This window comes from Drosophila nasuta, chromosome 2R, assembly GCF_023558535.2.
Source record: "Drosophila nasuta strain 15112-1781.00 chromosome 2R, ASM2355853v1, whole genome shotgun sequence".
NCBI lineage: Eukaryota > Metazoa > Arthropoda > Insecta > Diptera > Drosophilidae > Drosophila > Drosophila nasuta.
The window spans coordinates 4,057,061-4,072,046 of NC_083456.1; the positions used below are offsets into that span (position 1 = coordinate 4,057,061).

The 14,986-nt window shown below is 34.5% G+C and overlaps 2 protein-coding genes across 2 annotated transcripts; one reads left to right on the forward strand and one right to left on the reverse strand.

Annotated features, from left to right (window-relative positions):
• The first annotated feature begins 1,965 nt into the window (after nucleotides 1–1,965).
• Nucleotides 1,966–2,740, forward strand: LOC132783906 (uncharacterized). Its single transcript, XM_060789217.1, has 3 exons — nucleotides 1,966–2,127; nucleotides 2,206–2,526; nucleotides 2,588–2,740. The coding sequence occupies exons 1-3, from the start codon at nucleotides 2,053–2,055 to the stop codon at nucleotides 2,738–2,740; spliced, it is 549 nt and encodes a 182-aa protein (XP_060645200.1). The 5' UTR covers nucleotides 1,966–2,052.
• A 605-nt stretch (nucleotides 2,741–3,345) lies between these two features.
• Nucleotides 3,346–4,397, reverse strand: LOC132785028 (uncharacterized). Its single transcript, XM_060790986.1, has 2 exons — nucleotides 4,292–4,397; nucleotides 3,346–4,161 (listed from the first exon to the last, which is right to left on the reverse strand). The coding sequence occupies exon 2, from the start codon at nucleotides 4,063–4,065 to the stop codon at nucleotides 3,490–3,492; it is 576 nt and encodes a 191-aa protein (XP_060646969.1). The 5' UTR covers nucleotides 4,066–4,161; nucleotides 4,292–4,397; the 3' UTR covers nucleotides 3,346–3,489.
• Nucleotides 4,398–14,986: the final 10,589 nt, after the last annotated feature.

Genomic DNA, 14,986 nt, shown 5'->3' on the forward strand with positions numbered 1-14,986 from the left:
GTACCATTGAGTACCCCTCTCACTCGCATCCCACACAACTCCCTCTCTGTCACCCCATCACTGAACTGGGCTCCATCGAAAGCCGAGTTAATTCACTTGAATAAATTAGCGAGCAATGCAGGCGAATGCTTCTGCGAACCATTTAAAGTTGTCGACTCAAGTACTGTTTAACAATTTTCCCCTCCATGCTCTCCATACATACTTAATTCGTTCGGATACTCAAATGTCTCTGCTGGCATTCACCAGCCAACTTGACTAAGACTCTTTAGACTGCGAATTTGACTTCAAGAATGCCCGTTCTCTTCAGTGAAATTTTATGCATTGTACTCAATTAGAATGTTTATTAGTTGTACACCTAAGTAAATGACTTTGGTCTGGATTTGAATTGGTAGCTTTGTGCAGCATTGGATGCTTTCAAGTAACAAGAAATCACAAACATTAATAGTCCACTGTCCTTTCGCAAGGTAACATAAAGTGTGTATATTCTTGTGAATTACTAAGACATGTCTCTCGTTAAATTAGTTTATTGAAAAAGAACAATTCTTTTTATAATGTAAACAAATAATGTTTGGCTAAGTGGTTTGAATATCTTTTCATTGTTCATTAAAGAAAACATACGTTTGTTTTTGTTTATTGCACATAACTAAAAAAATATATTTATAGTACAACAAGGTATATTTTAAACATGTAAAAGCAATTTGTTTTAGATGAATACACCTAGGATTTACACAAATATTTTTTTAATTCAAACATGACATGCTCTTGACAATCCCCAAAATATTTAAAAAAGTTTCGTTCAACTTCGCCTCATTTGCCACGAAATCGAGGATGCCTCAAACACACAAGACTGAAAGCAGGCAGCCCATTCGCAACTCATATCGATGCCAACAAGTTGCATCTTTTGATGCGTGTGGACGACAATTCATTACATTTCGATGTCATTTACATGCAGACGATGTGATTGTCTGTCGAATGACATCATTTCGATGTCGCCAAATGTTCGATAAAGCCATTTCGAGCTGCAAACGACTATTGCATTAATTCGGGTCCACAAAACGAAATTCTTTGAAATTCAACAAGGTTTCTGCTACACGTGCAACCCATCTATGTTTTGCTGGTCTGGCTGATGGGTTAGTTGGCTGCCCCATTGTTGGAGCGAATGCGTCAGCCTGGAACGTTGCACAGCGACGCTATTGGCATTAGCAAGTAGCAAGTAACTGGGAGGTGGCAACGCGCCAAATAAAATGAAAAGGAATAAAAAACGAATTCGAATAGAATGGTGAAAACTTCACCAACGATTTAAACCAATTTTGGATCAGTCACAAGCGTCAATGAATTCGGTTTATGCCATTTTACTATTTGGCCATCTCTCCTGAATTGACAAAACCAAATTACTACAAAACTTGTAACACAATATGCGACAGTTTTCGCTATGCCTTTTTTGCTTCTCCAAAAAGATGATTGCTGCGAGTTGAACTCATGATTAAATAACATCTGTCAAAGAGAAGTATTTATAAAATGGCCCTCTAATATCTATCCTCCTACTCGTCACGTACTAAACGAGTAATTTCTTTAGCTAATTATGTGGCTACAAGAGAATTTTAATAAAAATATTTGCCAAGAAGCTTTGCAATTCTAATGGAAGCGTTCATTTTGAAAAATAGCTCAATTCAAGGAACTCACTTCAATGAAGTTATTTGTTATGGAATGGCCAAAGTTCTCAATGGATATCTCAACAATTAAAAGTTGAAACTGGGCTAAAGTAAAGTCTAATTGAGAAGCATTTGGATTTCTGGAATAGGATATGCTTCTTTGATTCATGTAAACGTTACTACTTGGAGTATCTACATATGCAAAGCAAGACTAATTCTTTTTTTTTTGTACATAATATGTATTTAATAGTTATTTCGCTTAATTTGGCTCCGCAATTTTAAATATATCAGAAAACAATTAATGGAAATCGATTAATAATAGCCATACGCTTTGGGTTTTGTACAGTCTATCAACGATTATCAAATTAAATCAAAACCCAGTTAATGTTCGACACTCAACATGATCGCTAGTATTTGGGTCGCTTTCGCTACAACGTCGGTATTTGGCATCGGCCAACTTACGCAATGTTCAAAGGTTAGTCTAATACTACGAAATTTAGCTACACATCCTTTAACGTTAGTTCAATATAAATTAATCCGCATATCTTAATAGCCAAAAGTTCAAGCTTATTTTACCAAAGTGGAATTTGTTAATCAATTACCTGAGGTACTTCAAATTAGTCACTATTTGAATCGTACCGACGAAAATATTACTGCACTTTATGTGAAATTCGATCTTCGGGAAGATTTGGATCAACTGAATGGGATTTTTAACATTAAATTTCAACATGGTAAAAATCTGATGAACTATTCTACACTCGAGTTGAACTACTGTGAAGCGTTTCAAATGGTTCACAAGCATTATTTGGTACGAATGGTATTTGCGGGATTAAGACGCGTTTCTAATCTACCTCTAAAGTGTCCTTTCAAAAAGGTAAACCTATTTAAATTTTGATGAAAAAGTATGAAAATTTAAAAATTTAATTTTTTTATAGGATATGCAATACTATGTCAATGGATTTATGATTGACAATAGAGTAATACCAAGTTATATACCTCAACTTGCTTTTAAGGCAGAGATAACAGCTGCATCAAAACAACGTAACATTGTTGATATTATACTTTTTGGTCAGGTGCAACGAAAATAATTATATTGACAAATATAAATTTAACATACTTATTTTCAATAAATATTAACAAAAAGAAATTTTCAGAAAGCTACATTTAGTATACCGATATACCGTTAGGTTCAAAATATACCGTAGAGTTTAGAATACACCTGAATGTGTTTACAATCCAACAAAAATACAAAGCTTTTTAACACGTAAAGTATTATGTATATTAGGCGAGGCGAAATCAATTTGATTAATCGCTTTTTGAAACAAAAAAGAGTTGTCAACTAGCAATTATCAAAGTAATATTATAATTTTCATATGCCTTTTTCATAAATTAGGTCTCGCCCATTCTATCGATTTCGCTAACAGATATTTAAGGAGCCGCTTAAGGGAGGCCAATCAAAAATGTACAGTAGGAAGCTTATCGACAATTATTTTATATAAGAGCATAGGCAAATTAAGAAGCATCTTTACTTTTCTTTAATATTCAAATATTTTAATCTTGCTTTAGCTAACCACATACAGCTTTGCAATGCATAAACAGTATTAGAGGTAACAAACTTTATCAGAATATTAATGAGAGTGGAGTGTGCCAATTGTTTATATCGAAGTAACAAATTGCAAGCAAAAATAATAAGTAAAGACATTAAGGACTGCAATATCCACTTTTAATATACAATTTTTTGACATTATAAATACTAATTCTTAGCAAATGGAAAAATAGCATTTTGTTGTTCGAGAAATATATACACTATTAAAATAAACAAAAGACCAGCCAACAGTTAATCGTCGTCGTCATCATCATCGGATAGCAAGTCGGATAAGCTCAAGTCTGAAGAGCGTTTCTCGAGATTTTCAGAATCTCTGGATCGACCCGTCGTAACAATCGGTAGAGCGTACATTCTGAGAAACATTGAGACTGTATCACGAAAATCCTGTTCTGAGCGCTTCATTATTGCAGCCGCATGATGATTGAGAGGATCATGCGGATTCGGATGTCGCAATAATTGGGGCAAAAATGTTTCAAATATATTAACCAAGTCATAATTGGCAGACCATGCCTGCTTGAAGACATTCATGCACACCAGTCCGGTGGTAAATTCAATGTTCGGGTGTAGAATCTTTGTAACGAAACGCAAGCGAGGCGCCTTCAGCGGATACTCCTGTGGCATGGCGACATTAACGATCCATATGCCGCCCTCATAGGCACTGCCCATGGGACCCACGAAACTCACATCTAAATTAGTCATGTCATCGTCAATGACTGTTTGATACCCCGCAGCCAACAGCCGGTTCACGTCCCGGTTCAATCGGCGTCCAGCCATCGGCGAGGTTGTGTTCACGACTAAATTGGCCATTTGGTCTCCTGTTAATTCAAGTGTGTCTCCGAATCGGAACTACTGAGATTTTGCGTGCATTCGTCTGTTCCCAGCGGTACCTTCAAAAGCATTCATCTGCCGAAGAGTCAATAACCGTAATTATTCAAAGGCTTTTTATTTTCCTCATTTGGAAATCGACAACGACCAAAGAAAAACGAGTAAATAAATATATACAAAAATAAATTTAAGCCAAATAAATACTTACGTATAAAAGAAACAGAAATTTTGTTAATGCATTACTATTTGATTCAAATTATTATATCCATGCCTACTTTTAACAATCGGTTCAAACGATCTCTTCTATCACATCTGAAAGCTAAGCATTTCCATTGTGTTTGTGGCTTATTTATGTTCCTGGGTCTTATCCAAGTTTGGCGCATTGCGCACAAAAAACACAAATAAATAACAGTGCTTAATATATGCAATATCGATGCAAATATACCCTATACATGGAATTGAAAGTGCATTCTGAGCTAGACAAATTTTATCTAACACAGAGTAAAAATATAAAATAGCAGAGGGATTTAAGGCATAATTTGAATATTAAAAAAGGGTTTAGTGTTATTTACCTTTAACTGCTATAATGATTTTCATCAGTATTAGTATTTGTTAATTGTAGGGTATATAAAACATTTTGGCACCAGGCCGAAAATAATATTCGTTAATTGCGCGTGGGTTAGATGCAAATTTTTGGCAGCGCTGCCAATTACTTGTCATTTTCTCAGGGTCAGTAGAGTAAATATTTGGGGCCATGTAAATTTCGAAATGACAGTGTCTGATTGGTTTAAAGTCGAACTTGTGAATGCCTGCAGTAAGTCTCCGATAAAGGATTGTCCAGTGTATTAAAGTTAAATGGACTTTAACAAAGTGCTGTAAATCGCTGCCATAGCAAACAGATATACCGAATATGTACGAGTGTATCTAGTAGATACTATCAACGTGCACACATTGCATACATAACTTTTCTATGCTATTTGTAGCTTTATCTATTTGTGTATATGTATGCTCTCCTGTAACTGCTGTACGTGTGAGGGTGTTGTCAACTACAATATCAAGTGAAACAATGGTAAATAACGACTAGAAAATTGCAAAAAATGTCAACGATGTTTCGTTCATTGCTCAAATTCTTGCCCCTGACGCGCCATTTTTGTGTCCATTCCTCAAACTCCCCTTCAACTGACTCTCTGTCTGTCTGACTCTCTCTCTATCTCTCTCCTCTCTTTTTCTGGTTTACTCTTTCCCTCTCCTTTACTCACTCATACTCTATGAGTCTCTGTCTGTGTGTCTGGAATGCGCATTGTTGCAGTTTTCACAGTTGAGTGCGTTCATTGTTTTCGCTGTCATCGCTCCGCGTTTACAATGAATAATTAGAATTCGTTGAAGGTTTTCACTTAAACACCTCGTTTGTCGTTAGCTCGAATGGGTATATATCACTATATTATGAAGTTTCAAACGGTTAATACAATTGAAATGTATCCGTTATTTTTTTAATGGAAATTATCAACTGAAAATTATCGGAATTTATCATGAAACTTCAAATGCATTTTAATTTGATTAAAAGAGAATGTTATGCACTTAAGTATCATTTCAATCTATTCATATAATAATATTAATGGGTATTTACAAGTTATTCGCATCTTGTGTCAAAAGAACTTGTTTATAAATTTGTTGCCCAGCTTCATGCTACATTTAATGTGAGTGCATCAGTACCAAAATAGCAATTTCTTTTATTTCATTTCATTGAATTCTCAACTCCTTTGGGTACAAAAATTACTGCAATTGTTGCTCATTTCGAAAGTATCCTTTATAGACAGACTGTTAAATTTTATTCGCAATAAATTGACGATTCAGTTCACACTATAATTGTTCCCAGCTATGACCGGAATTACGAATTTCCGCCATTGGTTATTATGAAATTGGAGACGACAGACAGACGGATGATCGAATAAATACAGTTGTTTTAATGACGTTGGCTCTCTTAACTGGCAGAATGTTGCCCAGCTGTAAGCGAAGGAGACGCATGCCTAAATGTGATTTTCAAGTGCATAAATTAAATGTTTAATAGATACCATTAAGGGCGTTATCCGCCATTAAAACAATATGGAAGCCCAGACGACTACGAGAATTGCCCGCATGCCTGTCGAGTTAAGAGAGAAATGCGATTATCGCACGAAATAAACGTGAAATTAATGCAAACTACGCGGCAGCTTAGAACCCAGAGCCCAATTCCGTAGAAGGAGAATGACTGAGCCTGAGACTGCGACGGAATAAGACCGTTGAATGGAATGAAGATGCTCTACCCAAACTGTGACAACAAATGACATTAAGAAATAATCGCAACATGGGCGTTAATTTTATGAATCTCTTTATTCCCGCTGACGTTACTCAGTAATGAAGTTTCCCAGTGCCAAAGGCAGCCGCAAACCCGGCAGTCAACACCTCAAAACTTAAAAAAATTTCGACTTAGGCATAACAATGGCTTATGGCAAAGAGCAAACAACGCCATCCACTAAGCAACTTGCCTGAATACAATGCGAATCGTCCAAAATAATGACCAAGCGACAAAAGACAAGTCTTAAAGGATATTTCACACGGAGGGTGCCGGAGCATTAAAATCATATTCATTAATTGCCGAATGCAAAAAAATTTAATTTCTACAAGAGACAACGATTTTATATAAAACTCAAAATATCAATATATTTCTAAGCCGATATTTTTTATGTGTTTTTTTTATATTAATGAAGAATTTACGTCATCAATTCCAATAGAGGTTATTCAACAAATTTTTTTTAAGTTTTTTATTCGCCCTGAGCTAAATCGCTGACATAGAATATATTAACAGACATTAGAGAGATTAATATTTAACAGTGTGAACAAAAAATTTAAACAGACTCTCTTAAAGTTGCAGTGAATAAAACAAAGATTTTTTTTATTTTTTATTAATAATTTTGTTGAAAGCTTAACGCGGCAGAAGGCCAAGCATACAAAGTAAATTGTTGTTGTTCGCTGGTAATAAAATATTTGTCGAGCGCCATTTACAAAGTCATTTTCAAGCTCAATGTGCTTTCAAAGTAATGCGCTCCACCTGCCCTTTTCCGTACACATTTTCCATAGCCACGCCACACGAAGCGGTTGTTTTAGTTTTTATTGCTTTCTTTTTGTTTTTGTCGAAAGCGTTTACCATTTTATGGTCTCGTTTCGGGTTGTATGTATTTGCAAGCAAGCACACCTTGAAGCTCAGCCAGGTACAGAAGTGAGAGCATAACCAGAAGCTAACGCAAAGGACAGGAATGAGTGTACTAAAGGTATATAAGCTGTGCCTTTGAGAGGCTGAGCTTGTCGCTTGTTCAGCGAAACACGTGCTTTCATTTAAGATGTCGTAAATACTCGAAATGTTTTTGCTAAAGTTTAAAAATTTCCACAAGTTATGAAAATATGAATCATATGAAATTTTACGGTTTTTTTTTTGTGGTTTACAAAATTATGTGCTTTCAAAATAATTGATTTAAATGTGTGCAAATCTATGATAATGGTATTAAGTAACCGAAAATTTTATAAATACTGTAACAAGTCCCATGGATTTATTTCACTTAAATTCGTTTTTCCACTCAGTCTCAGGATGACAAGAATTAGCTGCATTAAGCCATTTTTGGTAAATGAAGGCTTTGAATCTGAAATCATTTAGCAAATCCTAAAATTTCTCACTCCTGACATTCATGATACTGTCGGCACATATCGCATCCAGCTATTTGAACAGAAATGCGCAAAACTTTAACAATAAATCAGAAAATTTGTTACACATTACAAGCAGGCGAAAACTTTCTGCCACGCCAAATGGAAATTCGTTTACAATGCTGTGCGAGGCAGCTGCTCCAACAACAGTTTCGACCATTTTCTAGAGCATGTTACAAGTATATGACGCAAGGAAGAACTATTCTCATATTTAAGCTTAAACGTTAGTAACGAAAAAATTCCTGCAAAGATTGTCTAAGCAAAGGAAATAATAAAAAACATTTGATTTCATCATTTATCAAAGCAAAAGTGACATATTTACCAGTACACAAATAGTTAAATAATATCTAACAGACATCGCCAAATCGTCTTAACTGTTGACCGTGATTAAGAATAACATGTAAGAAAGCTACCACCTAGTGTGATCGACTGTGAGATACCCGCTACCCATTTTGAAGAAAAGCAAAATGGTTTGGTATTATTCCTTAAATCTACAAAATTAATATACCGCAAAACTACAGTACCAACATTTACCAGATTGTCAGCCAAAGTAATTAATATCTCTAGTTAGTGGAATTTTCCAATACAAAAGCATTTCTATAATAACTTCGACAACTTACTTAACTACTGCAGTTATTATTGTATGTACGAAAGTTCTGATTTGAATTGATTTTTGCCGATTTGAGGGAGCGGAAGTGGGTGTGGCAAAAATTTGAATCTAATTTGATCTGCCTTTAAACATAACAAGAGCTGAGCACATTTATAATACCCTTCTACCCTATGGATAACAGGTATAAAAATTGACAGATGACTCTTTAGGCTTTTTAAATATATTATATGTAGTATTTAACTTATAATCGCCTTCTACCACTGCTTTATCCTTTACTGACTTTGATAAGATTTCTGATCTCTAAGTATTACCATTCCAGGGAATATTAAAAAAATGTATTTATTTACGTTTTTACTTCCTGATCAGACCTGCAGACCTTTTTAATACCAAAAATAAAATTCAAATTGAATTTTTACTTGCACTATATATGGATTACATTGTTAAAGATAAAAGCCGTTATTAAAGAGCGCAAAGTGTTCGTTTAATCAATTATTAAATTGTTTGCTTGTACAAATTTGTCATGCACACACTCAGCCTTACACTCAGTTGCACACACCGAGTTGTCCAATGTCGGTGGAATCGGGGTGTGTTCAGCAAGAGAATCCTGCAATAAGCTCTGAGCCAATGAACACATTCAGACCGTTCAGCTATAACAACAACAAAGCCTCCGAAGCAAATATTGCAAGCAAGCTGGTCTAAAACAGTGGCAAGAAACTGCAACATTTTTAGACAAATATGAAAAATGAAATAAAAACAATATGATGACATAATATTTTAAGAAGCTTACTTAGGGTGACTTGCCATACACTTTTTATACACTTAATTTTTTCTTAATTAATTGAATGTAGAAAGTAAGTAGTAAGAGAGAACCATTTTGAAGCCTAGTATAACCTAAACATTCTATTATTAGCTCTGATTTTTGTATGAACCCCATTGTAGACATTAGCCCACAGGTTTGAGTTGGACAATCGCTTGTGGAGCAATCAAAGAGCGTGACGAATGAACTTTAACGATTATGGCGATAAAGAGATTTATCGATGAACAAATCAACTGAAACAAAACACACACACACACACACATGTTGTTGTGTACGGTTCCACCCTTCCGGTTTTATGTGCCACGATGTAGCTCGTGTGCCTAAGAGTCCTTGAGAAGATTGACTGGTTAATGGTGTTGTTGCCAGCATCCAACACCCAGTTGACTCCCCAATGCATCCGCATCCGCATCCGCATCCGCATCAGCATCCGCGTGTGTTTTATTGAGCACTTCATTGCGCTCACTTATGGGACGATTAAAATCGATTTAATCCATTCAAGGCATAAATCAGCTGCGAAGAGCCATTTGGCCAAAGTCAAAGCCAAAGTCAAGTACCAAAAATCTCGCATTGTATCTATTTTGAAGGTCAGTTAGCCATTAATGCGAGTGATGGATGACAGCAGCCAAATATTTTCTTCGTATATGCATCCGTAGTATTTATTGAATGGCCGGAAAATGGAAAACTATTCGTATATGATGTGAGTGGATTTCATTAGTATATTCAAATTGTGTGCTTTCCAATTGTATAGTGTGCTCGTAGTGCCAAAAGCTCATTCATCATTTATATTGATGAATAAATTCCCACAATGGTAACCGAGACATGATGCAAATTTATTGTTGGCAAAACGGACAATATTGAACTGCCATACATTTTGTTTGGTCACCGATAAAAACCTTTTAAATGTAAATATTGTATTTATTTTGATGCAAAAATTGTTTATTGATTTACCGCACCACAACAATACAATGTATTTTAGTTCAAATGTATTACAATAACACAACCTGAGTGTCGAGTTCTGTTCCGAAAGCAAAGAGTTCGGTTCGTTTATCTTATCATCTTTCTGTCCATTAAATAACGTTACATATTTTTACGGTTTGCGTACACAAATCTATTTTTTAAAATAAAAAGGTAAACGTATAAATAACATATATCATATTTAGATGGAACTCAAGCAATTGAAGAGTACCCATCCTGAAACTATGTTTATTTTCAGTGAATGTCCATATAAGATACCACGCTTATTTGTACAACATATTTATTTGAATAAAACAACTGAATTGAAAGTTTTATTCCAGTTCATGACTCGGCCAGCATTTAGACCTTGTTTAATATTAAATCGCATAATGAAATTATTACTATTATAGCAAAGGGAGTCTGGCCCTGTTGCATGCTCTCTGAATAAACGTTGAAGGCAGCAGCTGCAACGCCTTGCCTTGCAATACCTCGCGTTCCAGACATAAATATTCATATGAGCTAATCGGTTTATATGGCTGAAGAGATCGTTTGCTTTTGCTGTGGCACGTCTTTTGGACATGAACTTTAACTTTACATTTCCTTCTGACCCTTGGCTGCTTTTGCTTTGACGTTTAAGCCACAATTGCTAGTTGAGTTCAGTATGATATGCGATATGCCATATGGCTATTTGCATAGAGCACAACTGAGGGCGGAGATAACGAAACCGTGTCATTTCGGGGCGTTATATCCATATGCAAATGCCACACCAATTTGTTAGTACACACATCCCGCACCTCAAACCACACACACACACACACACCATGGGGTGTGCATTTTCATCGTTGCAGCTGCTCCTTTTCAACTTATTAACATGTTCATTTCAATTAACCGCAATTATGCAAATTACAGTAGCATGCGATGCATTTGAGCTTTTCGTTAAGCGTGTAAACTTCGTGGTAGAGTGTCAAGTTGTTGCACTGTGGCCTATACTTAAATACAAGAGCTTGGGACTTCACCAGTGTGTTGTATATGCGTATTGGGTGTGTGCTTTTTTGAATAATCCTTTAATATCTTAGCGGTAAAAACTTGAAGTTACTGATACATTGTAAAATTACAGCTTCTTAATGCACTTTTTAAGCCTTATGCAATTTAGCAAGTGGTTTTCATTAATTATGCATAAATTTCAGACACAGAATTATGCATTCATTTTATTAAAAGTAAATGGAATATGATGTTTGCAATAATATAATTATTTCTGGGAAACAAATCTACAGTCGTGCGTTCCCGACTGTAAGACTCCCTCTATCCAATTAAAAAAAAAAAAATAAATAAATAAAAACAATGCGGTATTATTCTAAAAATATACCTAATTGAGATTTTTCAATAAATTAATTTGGTATATTTTTAGAATAATACCACTTTGTTCAGCTTTTTTGAAAATGGATAAAATATACCGCAGACTATATTTGATATATGGATATACTATTATGATCAAAATATACAATAAAACCCGACATCATCCTTGTGAAATTATTTCCTAAATAATTTTTACAATTTTATCTGATTGCAACGAAATTTTCAGGAGTGAAAAATAGTGAATTGTATATACTAAAAATTTTATATTTAAAAGTACGATTGATTTTTTTTTTTTTTTTTTGGTTTGCGGGGCGAAAGTTGGATTCTTCTTCTGTTACATACATTTACTTAAGGCTCAAAGTAACTCCCTTGTACTCTTTGAAAAGAGCATATAAAAAGAATCGGTTTATATATCTGCTGTATCAGTTTTAAATTTTAGAGAAATAGATTACTTTGTTTAATATAAAATTGTAGGAAAAATCTGTCAGCATTTCAGTATGTACTTCCAGCTATTTTTCTTAATCAGCAATGCGAAATGTTTTTAATTTCAATTTTCCCTTGATTTGCGTCATCTTGTCGGAGATCCAAAAATAAATTGCAGCACATTGATTAGCCTGTCTGCCATTACATCCGCCACGTCCTTTGAATTGCCAAAATCATTTCCATTGGCCGCAAGTCTCTCATGCTGTTTGGACAGTCAGAAAATATCGATTTTCAGTTGGCTTTTCTTTGCTTGAATATGAAAATTGTTTCATAAGAACAGCTGTTGTGGTTATTTATCAAATTTGGGGCCACTTGTAACACAAGAGAGTCAGGCCTGGCTTTCTTATAGTGTGTGAATATGTATGGGATTGTTAATGAAATGGACTCGAGAATGAAGCAGAGCAGACGGAGAAAATGAAGTTTTTGTATTATGACAAAATCACAAGCTGAAGCATAAGCAAAAGTAGAAGCAGAAGGCAAAAACAATGATAAATTAATTAACATTCCGGAGTTCTCGACACTCGAGGGCAACACGTACCACGAAACGTGCACAGAAATGTGTTAAGCTAATTAAATAAGCAAGTGTGAGTCGCATGTATAAGCCAACTGTATTGTGTTGCGAACGAATCGCACGCAGAGCACAGGTTTAAATATAATTAACATATTTAAGTCACAACCGCTTGTCAACTGACCTAGCCAAGTAGAAAACATTATTCGTGGTCCAAACAAAGTCAGCTTCAACTTCAACTTCTGCGATAAGCCAAGAGTTATGGTCGACACCGCAAGCCAATCAGAACTGCTCTGAAGTACAATTACAAACTGTGGAATGAGGGTAGCCAAAAACAGTTTGCAAAACAATGCGACAAACTGTGTAAGGCTAAACCACTTCGGCAGGTCGAGAGATTGTTGAACAAGTTAAGAGTGTGACAAGCTGATTAGCGAGCAACAACAGAGCAAACACCTCGACTTTAAAGTGGGCTTAATTTTAAATAGGCAAATCCAAGATATTCCTATCACTCATACGCATCGTGGTACGGCATCTGTGTTTGGTTTTGATGTGCGGCCATTAGGCCAATGCTCAACGGACATGCGGGCTCTTTCGGCACGTCTATCAAGCTGTCAGAACGTTTATCACTGGCCATCATCCGATTTGAGCTATTGACCAAACTGAGATAGCATCTCGGACTCCCTCTCACACTCTCTCAAACACAGGCGCGCTCTCACACATGAATAATTTATGCAACAACAAGAACAAGAAACAAAGCAAGAAAAGAAGGATGAAGAACATCAGGCTCATCACTCATCACGCACAATGGACGTCAATTGAGAATCGGTTTCTCATCGTTTGCTGATTGCTCGCCGAATAAAAACCAAATGAAAGAAAGCTTTCTCCACGTTTTGGATAATTGCAGAGCGAATCCAATAGTATTTATATATATTATATTTACTTTCACTGCACAAAATAAAGAATGAAAAGGTGTAAAAACTGTGCAAGGTGCACTTTAAAATGTTCGCTAAAATACTTATTTTCATTAACAGTTTAAGATGCAAACTGAAAAGTTGCAACCGAGTTGTAACTTAATACTATTATTATTATTATTCTCATTCTCATTCTAATTCTTAAATTTGTGTATTTTCCCACTTCCGGAAAATAAATTTTGCCACAATCTGCACAATTTTCAATCGTGTCAAATTTTCCGTTATTCTTAACCAATATTTGCTGATTGCTTACAACAAATAAATATACACTTATAGACTAAGCAGAATTTAAATGAAATGAATGAAATAAAAAACTAAAGCTTGCATTTTGGGTAATTACATCATGGATCAATGGCTCTCAGAAATGGCAATTAAAGCAAAAATAATAACAAGCTGACGCGTATACATGTCATATGCATATGTCAATATTTGATTGCTTTAAATTAACCTGTAATTAAATTTTGATTTAATGGAAAACGTGTTTTTAATGCTCTTTGTTTAATTAGCGAACGGAGTTAATACCACAATTTAAATATTAATTTATTTCTTTTATCAGTCATCCTACTGATCTCATGCGATGCAATGATCAAAAGAGGATATTTTTATTCCGATGGCTTTTCTTTTTTAATTTATTATATTTTTGTCATCGTATATATGTATTTGTGTAGTACCCAATGATGCAGTGTATACTACTATGCATATAGTGCAGCATAATTAAACAATTAATGTAAAGTACTCAAATGTTAATCAATTATATCACAATTTCAATTGGATACCTTTTCAATTATTAGTATTAAATTTTATTTATTAATTAATCTGATTTTTGCCTGATTGTCACAATAGTTAAATTGTATTCAGATATTATTACACTGAATTGTTTTTCCATGACAACAAAAAAAACTGGTGTCTAGTTTTTACCTAATAAAATTGTTTGTGAGAAATTGAAATATTGCAATCTGTGACTAACTTTTATAAAACTAATTGTTTTTAAACTTTTCATTATTCTAATTGAACCTTATAGCCTTGAACTCATATGGACGCTTTATTGTGTTATAAAAATATCGTTATCGAAATTTTATATCGATACAAAAGTATTTTTGGAATAATGCGATAACTTAAATAATAAATAACATCAATCTTATATGATTCTTCATTCACATTCGAAAAAAAGAAAAATGTATGAAATTGTTAATTATTTTGAATAAGTAAATTTAACATAAATAAATAGGAGAAAAATAGAATGTATATATAATATATGTTATGTATATAAAATAATGATAAGTTAATAACACCCATAATAAAAATAACTGTTAAAAAAGTTGACAAATTTAAAAGAAATAAATACTTTGCGTGGTGCGTAGCAAATAATATTCATAAAATACATAATCAAATGTGATACAAGAAACGCTTTGTATATTTGAAGATTGTGTACTGAGTCCGGATGGCCGAGTCAACAAACTTCCTGCCAA

What these genes read in the sequence shown, in the direction of transcription:
- LOC132783906 (XM_060789217.1), top strand. Translation starts at nt 2,053, where the DNA reads ATGATCGCTAGTATTTGGGTCGCTTTCGCTACAACGTCGGTATTTGGC. An exon ending in AACTTACGCAATGTTCAAAG is followed by an intron (nt 2,128 to 2,205) that starts GTTAGTCTAATA and finishes ATATCTTAATAG; the next exon opens with CCAAAAGTTCAAGCTTATTT. An exon ending in TAAAGTGTCCTTTCAAAAAG is followed by an intron (nt 2,527 to 2,587) that starts GTAAACCTATTT and finishes ATTTTTTTATAG; the next exon opens with GATATGCAATACTATGTCAA.
- LOC132785028 (XM_060790986.1), bottom strand. Translation starts at nt 4,065, where the DNA reads ATGGCCAATTTAGTCGTGAACACAACCTCGCCGATGGCTGGACGCCGA.